Source organism: Zootoca vivipara, chromosome 14 (genome assembly GCF_963506605.1).
Source record: "Zootoca vivipara chromosome 14, rZooViv1.1, whole genome shotgun sequence".
NCBI lineage: Eukaryota > Metazoa > Chordata > Lepidosauria > Squamata > Lacertidae > Zootoca > Zootoca vivipara.
The window spans coordinates 14,835,314-14,851,270 of NC_083289.1; the positions used below are offsets into that span (position 1 = coordinate 14,835,314).

General features: G+C 42.2%; 1 protein-coding gene across 7 annotated transcripts in view; it reads right to left on the reverse strand.

Moving 5' to 3' along the window:
• The window catches only part of USP8 (ubiquitin specific peptidase 8), a 30,651-nt gene extending 24,927 nt beyond the window's left edge, over positions 1-5,724 (reverse strand). Inside the window, exons 1-3 of one of the 7 annotated variants that reach the window (XM_035131120.2) lie at positions 5,522-5,715; positions 2,208-2,329; positions 286-481 (exon numbers count right to left, since the gene is read on the reverse strand). In XM_035131120.2, the coding sequence (XP_034987011.1) occupies positions 286-389 (104 nt within the window). In that variant the 5' untranslated portion in view covers positions 390-481; positions 2,208-2,329; positions 5,522-5,715. The other 6 variants (XM_060282975.1, XM_035131118.2, XM_035131122.2 and 3 more) reach the window with 6 other exon arrangements.
• Positions 5,725-15,957: the final 10,233 nt, after the last annotated feature.

Sequence of the window (15,957 nt, forward strand, 5' to 3'; positions counted from 1 at the left end):
GATCTTTAAAGAACAAACGTATGAACAAGCAATTTTCTCAAAAGACAAATCAGTGTTATTTTATGATCTACCTTTAAATTATTTTCTGCAAAAAGTGCTCAGCTTCATTAAACATTAACTCACCTCCTGGAACTTTATAACCAAGATAGTGAATGACACAGCACTCTTTTAAAGTGTGGACGTTATTTTAGCTATGTGTATGGAGCACAATATCTATTAGAACACATTTTCCATTAATTCCAAGAAACAAGATGGGGACTAATTCAACTAAGCAAATATCCATACCTCTTTGTACTGGTTTTATCAGCTTTTACTTCTGTCTTTTTGTTAAGATCTTTCAATGAAGTGCAGAGGTATAGGTCTTTAGGTACAGATGCCACAGCAGGCATGTTAATATATAGATATGTCTCCTCAGGAGGATGCTAAAGGCTTCAAAGGGATGTTATAGGTCTTTGAATTACTCAGCAACACTGGCTGTTTCCTGGAAAAAAAATAAAGATTTCAAATGGATCTTATTAACGAATACAAAGACACATCCTTTGACCATTTTATGAATGCTTGCCTACAGAAACTTTAACAACACAAACACAAGCGTGAAACGACTTTTGAAACAGCTCAAGTAAAACCAGGGATTTTTCCCCTAGAAAAAGAGGTGCTGGTACTCCAGGGTACTTGAGCAGGGTACTGGAAAAAAATCCCTGAATAGAACTCTATTCAACCCTATTGCTTTCTCAAAAACCGCCAGGTTATCAGTTTCCGCTTCCAGGCATGCATTTTATGTGGTGCAAAATTATCTGTTAGAAAATGTACTCAGACACACACACACACACACATAAGATAAGCAGAAAATATTGGCAACAAGCTGTTTTCTACAACCTTCTATGAAGACATATTCCATTTTCACTCCATCCAGTAATATACATAAGTACCTTGTTCAATTAGTCTCAAGCAGGTAATCTTAGCTGTTTTTTTTCTCCCACACTGTGGATTACCAATAACAAAGACTTCATATCCTGGAAACGTGAAACCTTTTCTAAATATACCTTCAAGGTTCAACACGTCATGTCATTATTTTTTCTTCACCACCTAAGCAACACATTGTGATTAGGTTTTGCTGAGATTAAATGCAATATTGCATTAGGTATTATCCGTACAGAGAGAAAAAACTCTTATAACATTACTATTAAAGGCTACTAACATCTGCAGAGTCATAAAAATACAGCTAGTGATCATGGGATGAGACTTTAAATGCAGACATTGGTAATATCATAAATATCCCCCCCCCAAAAAATATAGACAATAGTTGCATTTGAACATCAGCATGTATGTGTGAATTAGGGAAACATATATGTTTAAATTCCCTCTGTTTAGATTACTTCATTTGAGAGCAAGTAGGAGTCATGCACTTAAATGATATTTTTGTTTTCATTTGATTTAATATATACTAATTAAATTAGATTAGAATTCCAGAAACTTTTGTTTTAGGTTGTTTTAGTACACAAGCCATCTGGATCATATGATTGCTTCCACTGACTACACCAATATTATGTGGAAACCTGATCATAGCCTGTTTTAGCAACATCAACACACAAGTACCATGAACTGGGTTTCAGTAATTGTTCACATTTGTAAAACAGATATCACAGAATTGTGGGGTTGGGGGTGATCCCAAGGGTCATCTAGTCCAACTCCCTGCAATGCAGGAATCTCAACTAAAGCATCCATGACAGATGGCCATTGGCTAGCCAACCTCTGCTTAAAAACCTCCAAGGAAGGAGAATCCACAACCTTCTGAGGTAGTCAATTCTGCTGTTGAACAGTTCTTACCATCATAAAGTTCTTCCTGATGTTTATTCAGAATCTCCTTACTTGTAATTTAAAGCCATTAGTTTGGGTGCTACTCCCCAGTGCCGGAGGAAAAAAAATTGCTTCATCTTCCATTTGACAGTCTCTACAGATCTGTTATATTGAATCCCAGTTCTGTCTTCTGCTGCACTAGCCACCCTTCCCAGCTTGGTGTCTTCCACAAATTTGATGAGCATCCTCTCATTTTCATCCAAGTTGTTTATAAAGATGTTGAACAACAGTCCCAGGACTGAACCGTGTGGTACACCACTTGTCACTTTTTCCCAGGATGCTGAGGAACTATTAGTGAGCACTGTCTGGGTTAGGTCAGTCAACCAGCTGCAAATCCACCTAATAGTTACCTTGTCCAGCCCAGATTTTGCCAGCTTCTCCACGGGAATATCACGGGACTTTGTCAAAAACCTTATTGAAATCAACATACATGAAGTCTACAGCATTCCCCTGATCCACCAAGCTTGTAACTCTATCCAAAAGGAAAAAAAGAAAAAGAAATGAGAGTTGAGGGTATGACTTATTTTTGAGAAACCCATGCTGGGTTTTAGTAATCACAGCATCCTTTTCTAAGTGCTTGTAGACCAACTGTTGAATTATCTTTTCTAGGACCTTACCTGGTATCAATATCAAGCTCAGCTGATCAGTCGGTAGTTACCTGGGTCTTCTTTTTTCCCTTTTTTGTAGATGGGGACATTTGCTTGCCTCCAGTCCACCTGTTCTCCAAAAATTCTAAAACATTATAAGCAGAGGCTCTGAGATTACATCCACAAGCTCCTTTAGTGCCCCTGGGTGCAGCTGAAGATTTGAATTCATTTAAAGTAGCTAGGTGTTCCCTTAGCACCTCCTTTCATATATTGAGCTGCAGCTCCCTCCTTAAATCATTTATTCTGTTATCACCAGGTTGAGCACTGCTTTCCTTTTAGGTGAAGAGGCAAAGTAGGTGTTGAACAGTTCTGCCTTCTCTGTCCCCAAATAGCATTTCTCCATCTTCTTCACACACAGGACCTACTACTGTACTTGTTTGTTCTTCCTGCTGTTTTAAACATAGCCAAAGAAAGCTTTTAAAAAATGTTTAACTTCTCTTGCAAGCCTGGTCCACCTGTCATTCGCCCTGCAACTGTTGGCTACCCATGTATACTCTTCCTTTGTGATTTCCCCTTTCTTCCATTTCTTATACATGCCCTTCTTAAATCTCAGGTCATCTGTAGGCTCCTTATGCAACCACACCGGTTTCCTTAGATGCCTCCTCCTTTTCTTTCTTGTTGGAATTGTCTGCCTTTGTGACTTCAAGATATCATCTTTAAGAAACACCCATCTGTTTTTGGACTCCCTTCTTTTTGAGTACTGTATTTCTGACCATGGTATCACTCAGTTAGTTCCTTAAGTTTTTTGAAATCAGTCTTCTTAAAATCCAGAGTGTTTTTACAATTACACCCAGCTTTCCCTTGGTTCTATATCATGAATCCCAAGAAGCCGTGATCACTTCCTCCCAAGTTTTTCACTACTTCCACTTTGTCAAGTCAGTTCTTCCCTGTTAGTGAGGACCAGGTCTAAGTTGTTGCTTCTTCAACCTTCTGGTAAATGTCAGCGAGGCAATTGAGGAATTTGTTGGACCTTACATTATTGGCAGAGTTTGAGTTCCCATAGATATTGGGGTAGTTGAAGCCTCCCATTACTACTGTATCTCTCATCTTTGGATGTCTGGTAATATGCTGTAGGGAGGCATCATCCAAGTCTTCAGTCTGCCTTGGAAGTCTATAGCAAACACCCACAGTAAGGTCACTGTTGCTCCCCTTTCCTACAGTTTTTACCCATATACTTTCAATCAACCTTCCTTCATTATGCCCTTTCCTTCAAGTGTGTAGAAGCTGGTGTTAAAAATAATAAGCAGTACCACAATGTTCTTGCCATTTATTGCTTACACATGAACTGTCATTAACACATAAGCGCAGGAAGAGGAAACAAGGATACACTTCCTACATTCCCCACATAAGATTGAGGAAGAGTCAGCTGGCAAATCTAATACCTCTACTATAGCCAGCCACGAACATAGACAGTAAACAAGGTAGATAGAGTATCACCAGTCAACAATTGGCTCTGGCAGAGTATAAATATTACTAATTCAACATCCATCTTTCTCCTGGCTACTTTATCCTTCGGTATTTACACAGTTGCTGCTTTATATGTTTTATAGTTCATTATATTCCTATAACTTCACTGACTGTAGTCTCCCATGTGAAGACCCCACCATGTACTCATGCTCCTAGAACCTGTATGTCAGAGCTTTCCAAACTTTTCATGTTGGTGACACACTTTTTAGAAATGCATCATTTCATTATAGTAATTCAGTTTTACGGTTAAACTACCCCCTTTCCAGGCCCGGGAGGAGCACCGGAAGCATTCACACGACACAGCTACACACTTAACGTGTCGCGGCATAAAGTTTGGAAAGCTGTGCTGTATGTTCTTGTGCTCCTAGACCTAGAACATGTATGGACATCCCAGGAACACTCCCTCTTGGCACAACTTATTGGCACAATTATCCAATGGTGTTGGCTTCTGCTTAAATTCAGTCTCAACACATGGAAAGGTTTGGGAGGCACTACTCACTGTAAATCCACAACATGCAAGTTAAAACCGTGAGCACACACAGCTTACTTCACAGAACTACTTCCGCACATGAATTTCCATTACTTGTGTAAGACAATTCTGCATCACTACAAACGCATGTGTGGGGGAAGTGGAATGTGGAATGTGACACACACTCACCTACAGGTCAGATCCTCCATGTGTGAATTTCATCATGAGTAAAGTCACCCCAATGACATTTTGCAGGCTTCCTACCGGCATTGTTACAAAAAAGTTTTTAATGTTCGATGTTTTATTGTGTTTTTAATATTCTGTTGGGAGCCGCCAAGAGTGGCTGGGGAACACCAGCCAAATGGGCAGGGTATGTATGTAATAATAATAATAATGTATAAATATGTATAAATTATTATTATTATTATTAGTAGTAGTAGTAGTAGTACACCCATTTCTGTTTAAGCATATGCTTAGAAGGGTATATATACAGCGTGGATGAGCCAAACCGGCATTTGAAAACACGTCTGTCACATAAAGGCTCCAGGAAAAGGGCCAGGATTGGCTGCGGTTCCCTGCTGATCACGCGCGGGGGGGGGGAGTTTAAACTCGCGTAACGTGTGAAAGCAACCTCCCAGGTCACTCACCAAGGTGACATTTTAATGGACATCGGTGGGGGGGGAGAGGACTTCGCAGTTCCCCCCTCCATTTCCCCCTTTTCTGCTCGGTATGGACTTTCTCTCAATTCCTTATTCCTTACGCCTCCCGTCATCTCGCGGCCTCCGTCCATTCCCACCTCACAACCCGAGTCTCCCCAACGCCGCCATCCCGGGCTCCTCTTTGAGGGCACACAGAAGGGCCCCTCCACGGCCAACACGGACCCCGCCGTCCCTTGTGAGCCGAGCCCCACAGACGCGTGTCGGGTCTCCCCTCCGAACCCCCCCCCTCCAACAAGCCTCGTTCCAGACCAGCTTGCCCACCCCGGGGCCCTTCCTGAGGTAAAAGAGGGCAGGCCGCTCCGCCTCTCCCTTCTCCGCCTCCAGGAGGCCTTTCCCGGCCCTCTCGGCTCCACCGGACTCACCGCTTCGGGGGTCTCGCAGCAGCAGCAGCAGCCGTCGCCACCACCTCTTCCTCCTCCCTTCGACCCGGCCCAGGCCCATGTCCCAGAGGCGAAACAGCGGAGGGAAGATGGGCTGGAGGGCGGCCTTCGCTTCGGAGGCGGAACTGGGCTGAGGCGGCCGGTGGGCGGGGATAGGGGTGGCTCTTCCTTCAGCTGCGGGGCTCGGGCCCAGCCTCCCTCGCAAAGGGGCTGGGCTGCGGGAATGGCTTACTCGTAGGAAAGCGACTGATAAACAGCGCCACCAAATCTTTTATTTTTATCCAGGGTTTCAGGAGTCTTATACTGTATATGAGGTGGGGAACTTTATGGACGGGGTTTTGCCCGTCTTGCCTCTGAAGGAAGGATGCCTCGCCTGCCAGAAATTTAGCCCTCCTGGGAAAGCAGAGCTGCTTTCTTTTGTGAATTTTAGGGACAGAACTACAGTACCGGTTTTTATCATATGTGGTGGTCTTGTAGTAAGGATCAGTGCCGGATTTACGTATGAGCTAAAGAAGCTATAGCTTAGGGCCCCACTCTCTTGGGGGCCTGAAAAAAAATTAAAGGAAAAAAAATCCACTAGGTGTACATTTCCAAAATATAAGATAAAAAACAAATAAAACCTACATACAGCAAGTATTTGGTGTTGTGTAGACTCCTATGATTTAAGGCCTGCTCTCCTGCTACCTAAAATATCACTGGTTTGCTCCTTTCTATCTATAGGGTGCCTACATTCTGCATGGACTTTTCAACAATTACTTGTGATAAAATACATATTTTGTTTTAGCTCCCTAAATTACCATATAGCATATATTCAACACAGAAAACAGCGACAATTTGTTGTTTACAAAGGACAGCTGGACAAATAAAGGGCCCCATTACCTTCAGTAGCTTCTTAGAGCCTCATCAAACCTAAATCCAGCACTGAGTAAGGTTAAAGCAGGCATCCCCAAACTTCGGCCCTCCAGATGTTTTGGACTACAATTCCCATCATCCCTGACCACTGGTCCTGTTAGTTAAGGATCATGGGAGTTGTAGGCCAAAACATCTGGAGGGCTGCAGTTTGGGGATGCCTGGGTTAAAGCTTACTGGGAAATGATATACAGTGAATTGAAAAGGATGTTCAAAATAACCTTTGTAAAAACAAACAAACCCAGAAGCTTTTCTTTTGGGAATTATAGGGACAGACAGCGCCAAGAATGTTACTCGCCCCCAAATTTAAGCAGCAGCAGAGTAAGAATGGATGCAAAAACTTATGGAATATGCAGAAATGGCAAAACTTGCCGGAAGAATAAGGAATCAAGATAACACTTTATAAAAGAATGAAAATGGTTTATTGAATATTTACAGATCAATTGTAAACAGATGAGAGACTGGCAGGATTGTTGTAATAACCTGCAGTTTCAAAAGAGCATATATTTTAAAGATGAATAAAGGAGCAAATTAAGTTAACTTTGAGTATGCAGAAGATATTAAAAATAAATTTCAGGAACCACAAAAAGGGGGAAGTCAAGTTTTCAAATGTTAAAATGAATGTAAAATTAGTGAAATGTATAAACCTGAAAAGCATTTAATTTTTTTTTTAAAGAAAGCAGAGCTGCTTTAAGCAGCAAAGGTCAACAGACATCAGATACAGTGTGTTTTTTAAATTTTATTTTGATGCTTTTTAAGATGTTGTACAGCACCCTGATGTTTCATGAGGGTGGTACATGAGTTGAGAACTTCTAAAATGTTGCTTTTTATCAATCCAGTGTTTGCTATTTGGCCTTCCTTCCATCTGAAAATGTATTTGGACTTCATTTTCCAATTCTCCAATAATTAAAGCAGTTGCTGGATACCTGTGATATAATGAACCCACAAGCTTTTGGCGATGCCCCGTTGGTGTAGATCATGGATAGGCAAACTAAGGCCCGGGGGCTGGATCTGGCCCAACCGCCTTCTAAATCCGGCCCGCGGAATACATGAGTAGAAGGTGTCCTTTTATTTAAAATGCATCTCTGGGTTATTTGTAGGGCATAAGAGTTCATCCCTCCCCCCAATATATATATATATATATATATATATATATATATATATATATATATATATATATACACTCCGGCCCCCCACAAGGTCTGAGGGACAGTGGATCGACCCCCCTGCTGCAAACGTTTGCTGACCCCTGGTGTAGATGGCTGAACTGTCCACCCAGTGCAACTTTTTTAAGATGGCAAACTTTCTGTTTCCCCTGTTGCAAAATTACTGAACAAACTCAAAGATCTGAGCTTCTTGGAAATAACTAATACATTGCAATTTTTCTACTCCAGAAAGTCCGCCCAGTCTTTTTTGCTAGTGAATCGCCATCTCATAGATATTGGGAAGAACAGACAAAATAAAACTTATAAAACACTTTGCAAGCCCCAGAATACTTCAGTTACTGAAGTTATTTGAACTAATTGTTGAGCAAACATATTGAGATTGGAGGCTTACTAATTCTCTTTGGTTCCACAGTAGGCTTCTGCACTCAAGATTGCTCTATAAAATGGGTGAAAAGGGTTACTTTGAATTGCAAACTCCACAGGAGGACTGGGTGGAGAGGTTGAGTCAACAAGAGGGCTGTAGTGGAATTTTTAAGTGGAGGCACAAGCTTTGTGCTATTTTGATTATAGGAATTTGCTTTCAGTCTTATCTTTGGGACTACAGTACAATGGTAGAGTATCCTGAACTCATATTTTTTGTCTCCTCACTGCAAAGCTACATAAGCAAAGACCATAATCTGACCCCAAATAAAAATAGCAGAGAAGTGTTAGGAACAGTTTGGGAAATGGAGAAGTCATCCCATATTGAAATTTTATTTGTACCCAGCAACGTTAAAACGCTATTAGGGTGAAGCAGTTAGTGGCCCAGAGTTCATCATATGATGATCAATTTAATAAATTAATACTTTACCAGCTTTGTCAAATATCACCATAATTATTAATACTGAAAAAGTAAAACTGAACTAGATAAAATACGTTCAGATTTTATCAGATAAAAACACACCAGTCTTGCTTATACAAGCAGCAGCAAAGCACATTATGGATTCCTTTCTCCTTATGAAATGTTACCATATAGGATGCTCCATGGCATTTTCCTGGCTCATTATAAAACAAGTGATCAATCTGAAGCATGACTAATATAGATATGGCATGCATAGTGTCATTCAAATAACTGGCACTCTGCTGCACAGTATAAAAACTGGGTGGAGGTATCAAGATTTGGCAAGCTACATTGCAGGTTAAAACAAACATGAAGCACTCTGTACATATAAAGCTGCTATAGAAATAAATAAAAATAAGTGTAACTAGAGAACTGTTTATCAGTCGTATTACTAATAAAAATGACTCAAAGCAACTTACAGACACAATAGAAAAACTAAAACAAATTACAAAAAACACCATCAATAAAAACCTGAAAAACGGGATCATATTCTGCTAAGTCTGTTGCCAAAGCTTCAAATTGCTGTTATGGGATTTTGTGTCTGCGCACGTAATGAACTGAATGTGTATTATATGGATCTGTTAATGGAAAAATATATTTATGTTTTTAAATGTGTTGTAATTTATTTGGAGATCTTTGTAGCAAGTGACCAAGAAGTCTAATAAATAATAGAATTAAGTGCTTCAAAGGAAAAAATAAATGAGATAAATGTCTACAAAGACGTTCAGTTTCTGCCTCCCTGACTTTTAAAAAAGCTACCCAAGACTGTCAAGCCCATAGTTTTTAATGTAATCAACCTTTTATAATTTACAGCTAATCTTGTTTAGGAAGTTCCAGCCTTTGAATCAGTAATTCTATTGGCAAGCAGAAGCTCCCTTATTGTACAGTATTAGTTCCATTTGGTCAGAATAGAAGCGCCGGTAATTAGAGAACAAAGCTTTAAACTCTAGGAACATACATTTTGTCCTGCACCCAACTAGTTTCCAATACGGTACATCACTTGTTACATTTGCAGAAATATCTGTAGGAACAATGAAGTTGAAGAAACAATACCCTTCAACGATTGGGCAGGTTTCTGCAGTATCTCCACTGCATTTGAAAGAGCTATCTCATCTGCAGATGGTGACAGCAGCCACGAAATTAAAAGATGCCTGCTTCTTGGGAGAAAAGCAATGACAAACCTAGACAGCATCTTTAAAAGCAGAGACATCACCTTGCCGACAAAGGCCCGTATAGTTAAAGCTATGGTTTTCCCAGTAGTGATGTATGGAAGTGAGAGCTGGACCATAAAGAAGGCTGATCGCTGAAGAATTGATGCTTTTGAATTATAGTGTTGGAGGAGACTCTTGAGAGTCCCATGGACTGCAAGAAGATCAAACCAATCCATTCTTAAAGACATCAGTGCTCACTGGAAGGACAGATCCTGAAGCTGAGGCTCCAATACTTTGGCCACCTCATGAGAAGACTCCCTGGAAAAGACCCTGATGTTGGGAAAGATTGAGGGCACAAGGAGAAGGGGACGACAGAGGACAGTGTTCTCGAAGCCACCAACCTAAGTCTGACCAAACTGCAGGAGACATTGGAAGACAGGAGTGCCTGGCGTGCTCTGGTCCATGGGGTCACTAAGAGGCGGACACGACTAAATGACTAAACAACAACAATCTCATCTACGCAATGAAATCTCTTCCTTGGCAGTGATGCCCCATGGAACAGCCCCCGCAAATTTACTTATGGCAGATTGTTGTCATTTCACATTTAATGTGTATATGAAACCAGTTAAGAAATTTACACCCATTAGTGTGTGGTTAGAACCTCTCTCCACCTCCCTCTCCAGACCTGCCCTCTCAGTTCTTTCACCGCTAATATAATGGATAGTGTTGGACTTAAACTGATCCCAAATCCTACTTAGCCATGATGCTTACTAGATTACCTTGAGCCAAGCCCACCTCACAGGATAAGTGGAGAACGATCATGTGACACCCTGAGCTCCTTGGAAAACCAAAACTGCAACAAAACTCATTAACAGGATAGCTCACGTAGAAAGAGATGGTAAGGGTATCATATCAGATTAGATACTGGCAATTTAATGGTATTCTGAAAGTACTTTCTGTTGCTTTTTGCTTGTTTTTTTAATAAAAAAAACAGAAGCTAAATAGTAAAACAGAGAAATGGGTGAAGTAAGGAAGTTGAGGGCGAGTTTTTCATTATTTCTCAAAAACATTTGTTCCCAAAGAGGGAATTGGAAAGACGAAGGTTAGACTACCAGCAAATTGTGTGCTTCTTGGAGTTTTCAGGAACAGGAACCAACAGGCAAGCTTGGAATACTGGGGAATACATATACCCTGTTTCTCCAAAAAATAAGACGTAGCCATAAAATAAGCCATAGCAGGAGGTACCTAATACAGTCGTACCATGGAAGCAACGGATTCAAACTACAAGAAAGAAAATTCCACCTAAACATTAGGAAGAACTTCCTGACAGTAAGAGCTGTTCGGCAGTGGAATTTGCTGCCAAGGAGTGTGGTGGAGTCTCCTTCTTTGGAGGTCTTTAAGCAGAGGCTTGACAGCCATCTGTCAGGAATGCTTTGATGGTGTTTCCTGCTTGGCAGGGGGTTGGACTGGATGGCCCTTGTGGTCTCTTCCAACTCTATGATTCTATGATTCTATGATTCTAAGTCAAACAGAATCTGTTCTGGAAGTCCGTTTGACACGGAGTAGGCTTTATAACAGTGATGGCGAACCTATGACACGCATGTCAACACTGACACGCATAGCCATTTTCGGTGACACGCGGCTGCATGCCAAGACCTCACTTCCGGCTGGCGGCAGAATGCCGTAGGCGACACATCTCTGGGGGCCTTGCGGTCGGCACGGAGCCGCGGAGCTCCTGAAAGTGACCAGCGCTGCAGGAGCTGCTGGACGGGCTCCCGAGCCACCGAAACTGCTGCCACCGCCCGGACACTGGGGGGCCACCAGTGTAGCAACCAGGGAGCTGCCAGACCCCACCCCCACCCTGCGAACCTGATGGACGGCCTCAAGGCACTCCGGAGGAGAAAAAGGAAGCCCCAGCCCCGCTGCCGCCGCAGAAAGAAGGGAGAAAAGAAGGAAAAACAAGGCAAAGGAGAACAGGGGTCTGCTCGCTCTGTTGCTGTCTCCGTCGCCCCCGCCTCAAGGGAGAGGAGGGAGCCCTTGGAGGAGGGAGAAGAACCCCGACCTCGCTGCTGCCACTGCTGCCACCTTGGGAAGAGAGAAGAGACACCCAAGCAAGCTGAAACCCCTTCCCTGTTGCCCTGCCGACGCACAAGCATAGCCGAGTGAGGGGCACAAGCATAGCACGAGGAGGCACAGGCCCAACCTGAGCCCACCCCCCCAGTGGCAGACCCGTTGGAGGAAGGCCTGAGCCCAGAGTCCCACTGGGAAAGACCTCTGGGTTTTGCCTCTTTTCCCTTTTAAAATATTTTTTAAAAAAAAAACTTTCAATTTTTCCCTCCCTTCCTTTTTTTAAAAAAGGGGAAATTATACATTTTTGTTATTTATAAACATTACGAAATTATGTTTTTTTTCTCGAAGTGACACACCACCCGAGTTATGCTCGGTTTTTTGGCAAATTTTGACACACCAAGCTCAAAAGGGTGCCCATCACTGCTTTATAATAAGCCCTCAGCAGTGTTCAACTACATTCAACTGGAGTTTTCCTCTACTTGCGTTCAAGCAGTCTTCCAACTTGTTTCATTGCTCTGAACTCTGGAGTATACCAAGGAGCCAAGCAGGCTCCATGAAGCAGAAAAGCCTTTTGGATATTTCACAAGTTGGCCAAGGCTTTTTTTAAAAATAAAAAATAAAAAAATTAGGATGTCTTATCAGCTGGAAAATCTCCCAGAGCTGTATGGAACACAACTGGATCCATCAGTCTCTGAGTGCAGACCATCCTGCACAAGAAAGAACTACACATAATCAGAAGGCAGAGTTTTATTTTCAATGTTTGATGTTTTATTTAATACTTGACAGGGTATAAATAAAATCCCCTTTCTCCTCCTTGGTCCCCTGCCTCTGCGGAGGCAAAAAGGTGCGGGGAGCCTAAATCTCAACAGGAAGTGATCTGACCATGACAAGGGTCTGATGACAATATCCCCAACTTTCAGCTCACCCTTGTTGAGAAAACAAGTTCCAGAGTGTGGCCCGCCACATGCACTGGGCCGCTGACATGTTGGGACAGCCCCACAGTCATGACAGCCACAAAGTTCTGAGCCAACCCAGAGCCAATCACCTCGGCATGGATGTTAAAATTTCCCCAAACCAGCAGTCTGGGAGTCCTCAACACCACCTCCAAGACCAGTTATGATGTACCCAAATGGCTTAGCACAAAAATGTTTCAACTCTGCTATAAAATGCATAACTGCACGATTATCATTCGTCTTGTTTCCTGTTGATAATTAATTTCTTGCAGGAAGACTGATGATAAAACTGCACTGCTGCAACTATGTCCCAGTTACCAACTCATAATACAGTTGTCCCTTGGTTTTCGAACAGAATGCGTTCTGAGTGTCTGTTCGACTCCCAGAACCGTTTGAAAACCAAGGCGCAACTTCCGATTGGCATCCTGCAGCCAATCAGAAGCTGCGGAAGCCACACAGGATGTTTGGCTTCCAAAATCATTCATAACCGGAACTCTCACTTCCAGTTTCCAAGGTACAACTGTAGTCAAAATCTTTTTTTAGTGCACACTCATTTTGGGGGGGTTGGCTCTTATCTGTACAACCATGATAAACATAACTTTTAATGTTTCATTTTTCATAATCACAGAAAACAGAGACAGGTTCCTAAACCTCTTGGCCTCTGTAGTCACTGTTTCAATCCCCATCACTCAAGCTCTCTTCTGCTTTCAACTCCAGTAACTTTCTCCCAGTGACCGTGGCTCTACAACCTCTATGATACAGTAAATCAGATATTTCCATTCTTTCTAATGTGTGTTTTTCTACCGAGCAATGAGGTATATTTTGGCACAGGAGCAGCTTCATCCAGTTAGTTAGAATTCAGAGATTTGTATGCTGACTAGTTGGTTTGCAGATTGTGTCCTTGATGGCCCATGCTGAATGATACACCTTTTTTTGAAGAGATAGGTGATCTTCAAATTGTTCCATTGTTTTGTTATTTCTAAAGGGGGGGAAGTACTAATCAGTAATGTAACCAGTATACTTGGTGCAGTCTTATTAATTGCATCAAATAATGCAGCTACATCTCCTAAACTGTAGTGGGTTGGAATAAGCAAGCATCTGCATTGTTGTAACTCACATGGATACACTCATGCAGCCTTAATAAAGATGTTGAATTCAAACCTTTATTGCGTTAGCATACAGCCATAGCAAAATAAAAACAATACAAAATGCCAGAGACAAGCAACAAAGCATAATTCAAGGCGATATTGCTGGTGTAATAACATATAAATTACCCTAAGACAATAATGCAAAGATTTAGGTGCCAGCACCAAAAATCTAATATGCAGATATATGTAAAGCATAAAATAGCCCAAAATAGGTTCGGCACATTCAGTTAAAAATGAAATAGAGAGAATTAAAACAGGTCCAGGTCTAGGACACACTACCCTGTCAGGGTAGCCCTGAGTTTCAGAGCCTGCACTATGAAGATTGCCACCCCACGTGAAATTAGGGGATTTGCGTCCAGAAGAAGCAATTTCAAACAGTCTTCCTTAGATGTAATGGTGGATGGGATCAAGAGGAGGAGCTTAGATCTTATTAGCTCATAAATGGGGCAGTAGAAAAAGAAATGTAGAAAGTCCTCTATTTCATTCATTGTGCATGGGCATAGGCGCTGAGTAATAGGGGTCTTAGAGTAAATGCCCTGCAGGAAGGCCGTGGGTATAGAATGGAAACGGGCCATAGTAAACACTCTTCTCAAAATGGGCTCCGTCAGGTCTATCAAGTAGTTGGCAAGTGATCTTACCACTTCAAGATCCCTACATAGCCTTCAATCTCTGGATCTCTGCGCGAATCCTTGAAACTGACATTACCATGCCATATCACGTAACAGTTTGGGTTTTATCTGAGAACAGCTAAACCTCTGAAAGCAGTCATTATTTTTACCTGCACTAGCTACTGCAACAGAAGATGCCATTTGGATTAAAAGCAACCTGTTCATCAAAATGCAGGGTTTCAGACTTAAAGTCCTCCATCAGACAGAAATGAGGACCTAGTTTGCAAGTGGGCAAGAGGGGACTAGAAGAACAGGACAAATGTGGGGGCACAGTTTGTGCGGTAACCACCTGTTCCCCCCCCCCACAGAACAGCATCAGGTTAGTTACAGTGGATGAACAATGAAAGCACAGCTTTGCTGATGATACTGCAAGAATCGCTTCACAAAAACATGTTCATAGGCCTGAAATCAAGATACCAGCAGATACATTATGTGAGATCAGAAAAGGAGTAGAAAGGCTCCTCGTTTCTGGGAGTCTGTCTGCACTTGGCTTGCAGCCTGCATTCACTACTGACCCTGCAGGAATATTCTGTTCAGTTACAAAGCATAGTGGAAGCTGTCATGTGGCCAACATAAAGCACTCTGAATCTTATAGGAAACTTACTAAATACAAAGTATATTTTATTAAATTTACAATATATTTTGGAACGTAGTTTGTTCTAAGCTGCCCAGAGCACGATTGCAGTGAAGTGACAGGGCATGGTTTCTTCATAAAACACACAGTGCTCACCACCCTATTCACCAGGTTTGATGAAGATTGCTCATTTAGTGGGGTCCTAGTAATGTTATTAGCCCACTATTACTTTTTTGGATTTTCCCTAATTACACACCATACATTCAAAGCACATTCCAGCCTCCGTTGAAGAATTCTAGCAAGTTATAAAAGGTATTGGGAATGTCAGTGTGCGTGTGTAAACTTTTCCAAAGTTTTTTGGGGGGCGGGGCGTGCTTTGCCTGAAATGCATGGTTGTGCGTACTGCCCAACAGAGCTACCCTCCTTATTTTCTAAGGTAAATTTATGAAGTGGCTTTCTTTCACCTACAATCCTATGCAAACTTTCTTACGAGTAAGCCATACTGCACCGAGCAGCATACAGACATAAGCTTGCTTTGTTAATTTTGCACTCTCATATACGTTGCCCTGGAAACGAAACACACTTAAAAATATTGAGGTTTGCACAAGATCTCACTGCGAACTCACGGCCCACTCCCACACGTGTCTGCTCCGAAGGAAGACCTACGAAACTGCTTCTAGGTAGGTGGCAAGGGACTGCAACCTGAACATTTACTACTCCTCGCTGGCACCTCTTGACTTACTATCTTACAGCTGAAAAAGACCTAATGCCCTCAGTAAAGCGCCTGTTGAGGAACCTAAACACGCCTCCACTACTGAACCCGTCCCCACCCCCTCCGCCGTTCAGGCGGGAAAAAAAACCCCAACGGCAGAAGATGGCGGCTCCCTTTCTCGCCTCGT